This window comes from Fundulus heteroclitus, chromosome 5, assembly GCF_011125445.2.
Source record: "Fundulus heteroclitus isolate FHET01 chromosome 5, MU-UCD_Fhet_4.1, whole genome shotgun sequence".
Lineage (NCBI taxonomy): Eukaryota > Metazoa > Chordata > Actinopteri > Cyprinodontiformes > Fundulidae > Fundulus > Fundulus heteroclitus.
This window is the reverse complement of record NC_046365.1, coordinates 4,256,176-4,268,066: the sequence shown is the minus strand read 5'-3', so window position 1 is coordinate 4,268,066 and position 11,891 is coordinate 4,256,176. Positions and strand designations below refer to the sequence as shown.

The window sequence follows — 11,891 nt, the reverse complement described above, 5'->3', positions numbered from 1 at the left end:
CCCAACTGACCTCTTATGATGTGGAGAAGCAGTTGCTCTACATTGAGCTCCTCGTTCTATCTTTCAGACTAAGTCCACCCTTCAGAGGAAGCTCACCTTCTGAAACGCTATAGGAGGGGTGTCCTGTTGGCAAAAGGGGGTTATTGAAAGTATTGACTGTGGGAAACCAATAATATATCCCAGAACATTAATCAATCTTACTGGTTAATGAAGCTGGGTGTCTGAGGCTATTTCACAAGCCTTTTGGCCTTGAGTGTCTGGACAGATGTTTGATTCCAGTCAGAGTGTGAGTACCTTCAGGTCCTGCATTACATACTTTAGTTGCATACTGGAACAACACAGTTACCACATTGAGTTCAGTCTGATTCTCTGTGTGGATTGAAAGTCCAGTGTGGGCAGTTAAATAGTAGTTAACTGAATATCATAGCATGCATGTTTGCACTGTTGGGTAAGAAGGATACCTAGAAAAAAAAAAGCACTGCTGCTGGGACCAGGTTGCTAACCACCACCCTGACCATATCATTCCTTGTACTTCCATGCGTTTAGTCATTACTCTAGTGTTACACACAGGATTCTCAGCCTCCATCTTCAACCCTAGCATCCTCCTAAGCAGCAGTGAACTGTCTCTGTGGTCTTCTTTTCAATCAATGCTTCATATCCAACCTTGTCTGACTGATCTACCCTCACCCCTCTGCACATCTATTGTGCACTGCATGTTGATTTGAAGGGTTTCATTTCTCTAAGAGGATGTTAAAAGATTCACATCTCAAAGGGGGCATGGATACTTTTCCGCCTACATTTAATTTTAATGGTCTAATGGGGAAAAACAACAAATCAAATCTAACTTTTTTTGTACACTGAAGATGCATTTTTTTATTCTGAAGGCCCAAAATAACATAAAAAGTCACAACTGCAAAAAAAAAAGAAAAAAAAAAAAGACAACCCTGAAACGTATTTCTTTTAATTTAATTCAAAATAAATACTAACACGGCAATGCAAGTCCACTACTGGGTTCTTGCTCTAATGTTTTGGTAAGAAAACAAACAAGCAAATGATCCCCAAAAAAAAAAGAAACCAAATAAAATAAGACTTCAGTTAATCCGTCATCACCTTTCAGAAACTTTCAAGACGTGCCTGTTTTTCTTTTTTTTTTTCTTTTTTTTTTACAACATACAAGATAACACTGTGTAGAATGACAAATATAAATAAAACAAACACTACGGTACAAAAAAAATGGGAGAGAAGGGATCGAGGATCGGTGAGTTCGCAACAACCTGATCAAACCGTCATTGTTTTTTTTTTTTCCAAAGAAGAAAAAACAAACAAAAAAAAAGAAGCTAGCAATGGTCCCACGTCTAGCATTTTTTTTTTTCCAGAGATGGTGAAAGAAAAGAGAAGCTGACAGTTCAGTGCAGACTCCAGGGGTCCAGCGATGTCCTCAAGGGGTTCAGGAGTCGGTCGTTTTCAGGGACCGTGATGATGAGAGGAAGGCGGTGGGGTTTGTCTCCATGGAAACATCACCCGTGTATGATAGGAAGTAAATTCATTTATTTAAAAAATAAAAATAAAAATTAGTGGTTAAACACGGTCCTTAATTTTTATTTCCTAAAAGTAGTTTTTCAGTCGTTGCATTATTCACCTTGTCTGTAAGGACAAAAAAAACAAACAAAAAAAAAACAGGAAAAAAAGAAAAAGAAAGAAAAAAAAGGCATTGCATATGTACATCAAGAAGTTTGGAGACATTTTTCTGGCAGTCATCACAGTCTTCATGTTTGAGTGTCTCACGGCTCAGTTTTCTTGTTATATGTGATTCATGGATACAGATTCGGTACAGATTTGTACATGTGTGTAAATAAACTCTCTCATAATACTGGCAGCACAGACGGACCAGGACCCCCCTGTTGCATCTGCGTGATAGATTTTACTTTCTTTACACCTATGCTTTATATTAACATCAGTCTCTGTGTGGTATTTGTAGATAAATATGAATCCTCTTGATTAAAACTGAACTCTGACATGCTGTGTGGTGAGCTTCACAGCGGTCAGCTCACAGTTCCTGCAGAAAACCCTCCAAACATACCAGCTTTCTTTTTTTTCCCCCCAGACGCTATGCTTTAGTCACACTGTACTTCCCCGCTCTATTAAATCTCTTCAACAACTTATATTCAGTGTTTTGAGCTGTGCAGGAACCTTGAGTTTTGTGTTAGTGGTATTCTCCAGGAGTAAATCGGATGCGATGCGTTTTCAGTGATGGGGACAGAAAATCTGCTGGCACACAGGCAAACATGGAAACAATCTCACACTGTAGCATTAAAAACCCTCCCTTTAATTCGACTACATTTATTTTGTGGCGGGGAGAAAAAAGATGATTGAACATAATTGTGTTGAACTAAAGAATTGGTCACCGTTCCAGGGACTCCTGCTGCTAATGCTTGCAACAACCACCCCTTGCTTCTGAAGCACTTAAACACCTTTCATCTCTACATCCTCCAGAGTCCTGGTCCTCTCTGATGCTCTACTCCGCTCACCCCACAGGTCCACAGGATTCACGTCTGGACCCAGGAGGGAAGAAGACTGGCTTCGTCTTCCACCCACTGCTGTTGATTTGAATCATTTTTGCTGCTGAATGACCCAAGGATTGGGATTTCTCTTTAAATCTACTGGTATTTGAAAAAGTTCATGATGCCGCGCACGGTTCCCAGACCTTCTGGACCAGGAACCCACAGCATCACAGATCCTCCACCGTACTTAACAGTGGACATGAAGTGTTATTCCAGGTATTCATCCTGTCTCGCGGTAAACCCAGCTAGAGCGTTTATTGCCAAAAAGCTCGACCTCAGTCCCGTTTGACCATCCTAGTTAAAGTCCAGCGGCGTTTAGAAAACTCTACATTTACCTGATTTTGAGGACAGAGAAGACTGGGTTTTTCTAGCGCAACTCACAACTGTTTAGATGTTGCCATGGAGACCTGAAGATGCCACACATCTCTGATGGTGAGCGATCTTCATCCCTCTTACCAGCCCACTCGCTGTGTGTGGTGTAAGAACAAACATGGCTCCTTATCCAGCCCAGTGGACAGCAGCTAAAAGAAACGGGCCTCCATGTCCCCTCGTGTTCACACCACAACAAAACAAGTGCTGGAGTACTACTTAGAAGTTTCTAGAAACTCTGATCAACCTGGAGATAAAAATGCTGCCGCTATGTTTATTCTACAAGGGCTTCTTAGAGTGGCTTATAAATGTGGCCCAAGTCATTTGGTTAAAAACATTTTTTTTACATTAGATCTTTTCCCCTCCACAGAGTTAATGTTTTCAGATGAAAAGATGAATTTCCTACATTTTTCATAGAGAAATGATGCCGCAATAATAAGGATATTATTTTTTACTTTAACAAAGTCTGCAGCTTCAGGGGATCAGGGAATGAATGCTTTTTTGTCTCCAACCTATAAAGGTCTGCTGGAGAAAGCTGGGAAGCTCTCTGGTCCAAATCTACAACGCGGCAGGTGGACATGCTAGGCATCATTTTAAAAGCTCTGGTTTCAAAACCCCAAAATTTTAAATTGTTGAAGTGGGCGGCCAGAGACAAAGTCAGGGTGGTCTGGAGTTTTTTCCAGCTGTATGCAGCTAATCTAATCCTGTTTAGGTGACTACCTTAAATATTCCCACAAACATGAACCTTAAAGCTAACATTTCCATTCTGATTGACTTTTCGGCTCAGGGTAAGAAGAGTACTGAGATCTTATGAAACAGTAAGAAAAGTTTCCTGCATATCCAGGCATGTTCAGGAGAACAGAGCTGAACTTGGTAACACGAGCTGATCAGAGCTGGAACAACAAGGGACTAGGCGAGAGGCATCGAAATGAGAAACAGCAGCTACATGCCAACAACTCCACTTTATTCTGTTTTTTTTTTTAACATATTTTCTTTCCCACGGGGAGAGGATATATTAAAGTAAGGACCTGGGAACAGATTTGACCAACTGTGTGAGCCAGAGATAACATGTGACACGGTCAGGTTGCTGTGGTTAGGAAGGCATTGCCTCACAGCTCCACTCCAGCTTTTCCACATACAATTAATTTAAACTGAGTTCAACGATAATAAATACAGAAGCTTAAGACTCAATCCTGACACTGTTTTGAGCATCTTTAACAAAGATTTGCCTTTAGACGGAGGGAGTGAAACCAAATTTCAAATGAACGATCCCTGTGAAATCTGCAGTACCAGCTGAACTCCCCCTGCTGGTGAGCCTGGCACCCTGCGCCCGCGTCTCACAAAAACGCCGAGTCGGATTTATCCTGGAGTTAACGCCAGTCTGACCCCAAACAGAAAACGCCTGTGTTTGTGGTGTGTGTGTGTGTGTGTGTGTGTGTGTGGTGAGTGTGTGTCTGTGCGCCATAACAGCATATGCGTCCCACATACATACAGTACACACATACCTTAAACTACATTTCCCTGTGGGAAGGATCATTCCCCTTGTCCTACAGCAAAGATGAGCGAACAGAAGAGGAGGAGAGGTGGCGAGTAGCGGAGAGAGAGAGAGACTGGCTGTGCAGAGCTGGAGTGCGTAGCTGAGTGTGAACCTGCTTGTGCTCTGTAGCGCCTGAGTGAGCTGTGCGGCAGTTTAGTGTTTCAGAAAAAGGAACCGTTAAGTAGATCTTATGCGTTAAAAAAAAGTAGGGACACTGCAGCGATGAAGGAAATGGTACAGACTCGTCCGTTCTTATTATTTTCTCTACTCTTCTTTCACCTTTTAGCTGATTTTCATTGGCATGGCATTAGGAATGTGTGCCACCATGACAAATGTATGAGAAAGATTTTTTTTTTCTTTTTTTTTTTTTCCTTCAAATGAGTGAAACCGCTAGCCATGCAGTAAGGGCGACCCCTCAGGACCCAGAATCCGGCTGCCCTCTCCCAAAAGAAACGCGGACAACAACAAAACCCACCCTGTCTGCATGATACAAAACATCTGCACACATAAGGCAACATTTTTGGTTTTTTGTTCCCTAAAACGGCTCTTCCAAACCAAGTGCAAAAACGTCAAAAGAAGAACAAAAAAAAGGGCAGGAACGACAAACGAACGAACAAAAAAAAAAAAAAAGATAAATCGCAAAGATCATGGGTTCAACAACTTAATACTGATGGAGAGAAAAAAAATAAATAACAAAAACATTGCCTTCTGCAGTAAATAGCGCTGAAAATGTAGGAGACTTTTTTTTTAGTGTGGGGAGACCAGCTTGAGTCTATCCCACTGTGCAAAAAACCTCTTTTAAAGTCCCTAAAAGACTTCCCCCCCCCATCTGTGACGAGGCAGACAAGGAGAAAAAGAGGGGAGACTGGTATTTTTTTTTTTTTTCCTAGAATGGCTACGTGTTTTCCTCAAAATGGCCACGAATGGGGACGATAGTGGCTGACTGGGACGAAGCGCTCACTCCCGCCCGCTGGCTGAGTAGGAGAATTGTGGGAAATGAGGCCGTCGCTCGTTGTCTGCTGCGTCCATCCCGTCCTCGTCATCTGAAAAACAAACATCAGGGTCAGGGTTTCCTAGCCTCGTGAGACCATCCTGATCTTGCGAGCTTTAAAGGTTTCACTCGCAGATCAGTCTGGCTACTCTCCGTTAAAGAAAATTTGGAGCCGTTCACCAAACGAACGTCCAATCAGCGTTGGCTTTGAGGCGGGTTGAGGTGTGACGCAACGGGAAGCGCGTCAGTTCAGTCTAAAGAACATGGCGGCTTCAGCCGATGAAACTAGTGTTAGCGTGGCTATCGAGCAAATTTTATCGGAATTACAGAGTATTTCTTTGCTGAGCTAACGAGGCTTTACCTGCAGCAGTAAGAGTAGCTTGGCTTGTGGTTGTGTTTTCGTCGTCGCTCGTAACAGAGCGAGGACGAATCTGATTGGTTCATTTGGCCCGTCTATCACCAACATAGGCCAATCAGCTAACCAGTATTTTCGCCCCTTCCCAAAATTACTTCAACGGAAGGTTTCCAGATGGATATGCGGAGCAAATCTATCTGGCGGAGTCAGGTAAAGGCTCCACCGCCACCCAGAAGGCCGACGTGACCGTCAGCTTCAGCAGCAAGGTAAGGACAGTCATCCACAACACTAGCCTGTGAGGACAAGGTGAAAACTTTTTTTTTTAAGCAGATAATTTGTTAAATATATATAAAAAAATAAACACTTAAATACAATATGTGAAAGTATTCACACCCCTAGCTATGACATCCAAAACTGAGCTCCACTGATCATTGAGATGCTTCAAAAAGTCCTGTAGTCACCAGGACCACCAGAACCCTTCCCTAGATCTGGCTGCCCAACAAAACTGAGTAATAAGGGCCTTGGTCAGGGAGGTGACTAATGGCCACTGGGGCAGATTTACATCCTTGGAGAAACTGCAGAGCCATCCAAAATGTCAGCCATTGCTTATTCACTCCACCAATGAGGTGGCCAGATGGACGTTGCAGCTCACTTGAATGTTGCCAAAGCATACCTTAAGGCAGGGGTGTCAAACTCATTTTGGTTGAGGGGCCGCATTCAGCTTAATCTGATCTCAAGAGGGCCACACGAGTAAACTCATTGCAAGATTAAATAGAACTAATAAAAGTGGACTTGTTGATTTTTATATTAAGTTAATTTCACTTTTACACAATATATTATTAATAACCTCAGCGTTTTTAAGAAAAGTATGTGCAATTTCAACAATACCTTTACTCAGTTAAACATTTACTTGTGCATTATGCATAAGAACTGATCACAGTGATTATACAATGTTGAAAAACATTTATTCACATTTTTTGGAACTTAAAAACACTGTTCTGCATGACTAAATACATCAAACAGATAAAAATTAAGAAATTATTTGAATTTTTCCACACCTGAAGCTTAATCTGCTAATTAAAACACAGCCCCTCGTGGACAATATAGGAACTGCATATTTTCAATTAAACAAAGTACATGTTTTTTTCAATAATTGTTTTATCATTCTCTTCCTTTTATCTTGTCCACTTGTGAAAGTCAGATCTGATTAGCTCTTTGTGGCATCTTATTGCCACATTGCCAGACAAGACACTGGGGGAGAAAAAAAAAAAAAAAATTATAATGATAATGCATTTAGCCACAGGGCCGGACTAAATTGTTCGGCGGGCCGAATCCGGCCCGCGGGCCGTATGTTTGACACCCCTGCCTTAAGAGCTTGTTAGACCAGGAGAAACAAAACTCTCTGGTCTGATTAAACCAAAACTTCATTTTTTAGCCTGAACACCAACCCGTCTGGAGGTAAACAGACACTGATCATTACCTGGCTAACATTATCCCCACCCTCAAGCATGGTGGTGGCAGCACAAGGATGTGGGGATGGCGTTTCGTTGCAAGAACTGGGCAGCTGTTCTGCAGTGAGCCGTGTAGGATGCCAGCACCAGAACATTGAGAGATTCTTCAGGTAAACCTGCTTCAGAGGGCTCTGGACCTCAGACTAGGGGAACCATTCATCTTCCAACAGGAGATTAACGTAACGCACGCAGCCAGGATAAAGCCTGTGGATGTCCCTGAGCGGTCCACCCACAGCTCATTCTCCAGAAAGACCCAAATTGGGCAAGTCCAACCGGACAAAGCCTGAGAGGATCTGCTGGGAAGAATGGGGGAAAATAGCCCAGCAGGTGTGCCAAGCTTGTAGAGTTATACTGTCAAGCCTTTGAAGTGAGCTTTGAACCAACAGGCTTCTCCTCACTGGAACAAGAATGTTTTTTGGAGCGCTGCAAAAACTGAAAAATGAATTTCACACCCTTTTTGTAATTGCTGAGCAGATACATTTTAAATCAAAAACAGATCGTGATTTGAGTTTTGTCCCCCAAAATTGATTCTGATTTTATTTAGTTTTATTATCTCCAGGGAGAATCCTGTCTCTGTTGGAAAAACTACTTGATTTAAGGAAAATAGTGTCAATCTGTCATGAACATGAATAATTTTGGGCTTAAATTTGGGTTTAACTGTGCCCCTCAGTCTCTGGAGTGAGGAATAACCCTTCTCCATCTGGAAATCTGATGGATGAGTCTGGGATTACTGGTTGCCAGGAGAACAGTGCTGGTCTGACTGCATTGTGCCAAGTGTGAAGTTTTTTTTTTTTTTGGGGGGGGGTTAGTTCAGTCAAATAGACTCTGAAAGCTTCAGCAGAGCAGGAGATGGAAATCCTCATGCTGCCACCTTTGTGGGAACATGGGTGGGCTCCTCCCTCTTCCAACATGGCTGAGCATCGGTGCACAAAGCAAGGTCCATAAAGACATGGAGCAGAGAGTCAGGGGCAGATGACCTTGAGTCCTGACCTCAACCTGATGGAACACCTTTGGGAGGAATTGGAGCGGGGACAGAGAGCCAGACCTTCTCGTCCAACATCAGTGTCTGACCACACAACTGAGCTTCTGGAAAAATGGTTCCCAAAAAATTCCCATAAACACACTCCAGAACGTTCAGCCTTCCTAGAAGAGCTGAAGCTGTTCTAGCTGCAAAGGACGAACCAACTGATTAGGAATGGGAGGTTTACATCTGAGCCAAGGCAGGTGAGCCAATACTTTTCATTCATGCTAAACTGTGTACTTCTTTTGGCCACCAGAGGCTGCTGTATCAACCTGATCTGCAGAAATAATGAGTTAAAAAATCCTCCTGTGAAACAATTGTTAAAATGGGCGATCGTGTGATTCACTGTGATCATCATCACAATCTATTTGGTCCATAGTTCTACTGTTACTCTTGATTGAAATATTGTTAGGAAAAGAATTGGACCATCCAGCTTCTAGAAATATTAATGATGCATTCTACCTGCTCTCAAATTTGAAATTAAAAACAATTTTTTATTTAGGAAGTTAAGGCTTCCTGAGCAATGCAGAGCCCAGTGTCCAACACGTCTTCAGTTTGTGCTGATGACTCCATTTTCACTTATTTCATTAAAATCAATGAAATAAGGCTCAGGTGGATGTGACACACTTCATAGATATGAGATCCAATGGGACCAAGCATTAGATTACAGGCTGTGTGCTTCAATATAACAGTTTTTACAGACAACAACAACCAGATATGCAGACATTGATAATAAATATTTCTAACCCTCATCTAAACTTAAATATTTCATTATCCAATTAGTAAAAGTCAGCTTTCTTAAAATGTTCATATACGACTATTTCTAATTTGCTCAAATTTGGTGCACTACAAGCCAAGTTTATTTTAAATCCCCTGGATATTTTCCAGAAGACGACAACGCTTATTTTAGAGCCGCGGACGAAGGCAGGTGGCACTCAGGGGAAAAACTAAACTTTAATGGCACCTGTGAACAAACACTTTCTGCTATATAACAGGATATATTTTGGAAGCGCTTACATTTTTCTGGTGGAGTTATGGTGATGGTCTGTGCTGTGAACTCTTCATCAAAGTAGCGCGTGTCCGTCTCTGAGGAGACCTGCGGCTGGAAGGGAGGAACCAGCTGGAATAGAAAGAAGTGAGTTGACCAGTAGATCCACTTAGGATGAAGCCCTGTGTGAGGGAAAATCTGACGTGGTGTTCATTACCAAGTCCTACAGCATCAATTTCTGTAAAAAGCTATTTTATCATATTCTCTACAGCGAAACTGATGGACAGAAACCTCAGACAAAGAACAGCAGGCAAAAATGTTTAGAAAAAACACAAGGATTAGATCACTTTGTCTCCTTTCACATCTATTTTAGTCTGCAACCAGTCAGACTAATTTTGGGAAATATGGTAACCCGAATACCAAAAATAGCACTGAAATGTTGCGTAAGCTCCTTCTCAAGTTAAGATGACGTTGGGCGGATAAACGCCGCGTTCACCTTCTTGTCGTACACGTCCTGCCAATCGATTGTGCCGAAGAAGCTGTGCCTCATAATCTCCTTAGCGTCATCCGGCCCGCCGCCCAGCCTGTCAGCCAACGCAGGGAGAAGAAGAAGATCTCCGTGTCAGACAAATCAAATGTGTTCCTATATCCATCACTGGAACCTGCTACTGATCCCAAAATAACTGGTCAGGGTGAGCCGGTTCGCTCTGTGGAGCTGCAGATTACATCCTGGGACAGAAACGCCTCACGGATGAGGAGAGAGGGAAAGTTAACAGAAGCACCCTGTCGCTTTCTATCAAGTCTATTCTGTTATAGTAAAGAAATAAAGTGGTGAATTAAATCATGTAAGCTTCTTGGTGTGTGACCTGGATGTATGACCTGCGACACACAGGTCAGCACTGCTAGTTTTCAGCTATACCAGCAACTAACTGGGAAAAGCCTCTGTGTTTCTGAATTTTTTGGCCTTTAGCTAAAAAAAACATCGCAGACAACCTGAGGCTGGGCTTTTGAGTGTGCGTACCGTTTGTTGGGGTCCTTGATCAGCAGCCCTGACAGCAGCGACTTGGCGTCAGCGGACAGTGTCCGTGGAAACTTGATCTCTTCCATCAGGATGAGCTCAAACAGCTTCTCGTGGTCTTGGTTGTAGAACGGAAGTCGGCCGCACATCATTTCATACGTAACTACGCCCAAGCCCCACCAGTCCACCGCTCGCCCGTAGTCATTGTCCTCCAGAACCTGAGGAGAAACGAAGAACTCAAACATTATCAATCCCCTAAGGGCTATTACAGTGTTGCAGCACAAATTACGGAGCACATCCGCACAAATGTATAGAGCACAGAAAGGGTAAATCTGGTGGATCAGCCTGGGAACAACCCAGCTTATACAATCACGCGTAGAAAAGGTAAAGAGTTCTGCCAGGAAAAAAAAAAAAAAAAACTTGGTCAGAAACTTAAGAAAATACTACTATATCCAGGTTACAGATCCGTTTCTAGCAAAATGTCCAGGATTACACCGTTTGCTGATGACATGAATCTCTCCTCTACCTTTGCTTCTCTGTCTGAAGACAGTTTACCGTCTCTGACAGCCATACCCAAGGCAATACAAAATATGTTTTAACAAGGATGTGTGAGTAGAAAACAACCTAAATCTCTATTACTGTTCCTTGCGTCCTTGTAAGCATTCAAAGCTTGTACATATTTGATCAATTATTACATTTATCAGCGATCCCCCATAGGGTGCAACATTGCTTCTATATTCTACATGTACTACTGCTACAACAGTCAATATGCTCTCAACTCACAAGGTTTGAGATCTTATTAGAGACACAAATCATACTTTGGCTTCTTGTTAAAGCACACAGCGGATAAAGAAAAAAAATTGGTCAGATCGTGAGTAGAAGTAAAGCAACAAAGATGTTTGTTTTAAGAAATGGATAGTGGGGAGATCTGCTGTTCTCCCGGTGTGGATCATCTATCTGCCCGGGTCAACAAGGACAGAAAGCCTGCATTGATATTCTGGGTAGATCTCTCTTTATTTTGAGTAGACAGTGGGTAAACCAGTATTCATGTGTCTTTGGGAGCTCTGACCTCAGGAGCAAGGTACTCCGGTGTTCCACAGAAGGTCTTCATAGTTGCAGTGTCGGTAATGCCTTCTTTACACAGGCCAAAATCAGTGATCTTGATGTGGCCATCTTTGTCTAACATGAGGTTTTCCAGCTGATGGGCAGAGAACAGGACAAAAATAGCATGAGGCTTTGTGTTGCTTTTCCATCTCAGAATGTTTTTTGCACGTTTGTCTTTGAACACTTTACCTTGAGATCACGATAGACGATCTTGGCAGAATGAAGGTAGTCTAAAGCAGAAACTATCTCGGCGCCATAAAAACGAGTGCGGTCCTCTGAAAACACTCTCTCTCTTGACAAGTGGAAAAACAGCTGCAAAAAAAACAAACAAAAAAAACAAGCACACGTTCACACACACAGACAGAAAAAAAAACGCGTTTGGACATCTTATGGGGGCTTGAACCATTCATTAAGTCATCACAGGCTTCTGAGGTCA

The 11,891-nt window shown here is 42.5% G+C and overlaps 1 protein-coding gene across 2 annotated transcripts in view; it reads right to left on the bottom strand.

Annotated features, from left to right (window-relative positions):
- Positions 1 to 947: 947 nt before the first annotated feature.
- akt3b (v-akt murine thymoma viral oncogene homolog 3b) overlaps positions 948 to 11,891 on the bottom strand; it is a 36,458-nt gene continuing 25,514 nt past the window's right edge. For both annotated transcript variants that reach the window (XM_036136745.1, XM_021320166.2), the window contains 6 exons: positions 11,645 to 11,767; positions 11,421 to 11,549; positions 10,355 to 10,569; positions 9,830 to 9,917; positions 9,363 to 9,465; positions 948 to 5,510 (listed from right to left, as the gene is read on the bottom strand). In XM_036136745.1, the coding sequence (XP_035992638.1) occupies positions 5,425 to 5,510; positions 9,363 to 9,465; positions 9,830 to 9,917; positions 10,355 to 10,569; positions 11,421 to 11,549; positions 11,645 to 11,767 (744 nt within the window). In that variant the 3' untranslated portion in view covers positions 948 to 5,424. The remainder of the gene's footprint in view (positions 5,511 to 9,362; positions 9,466 to 9,829; positions 9,918 to 10,354; positions 10,570 to 11,420; positions 11,550 to 11,644; positions 11,768 to 11,891) is intronic.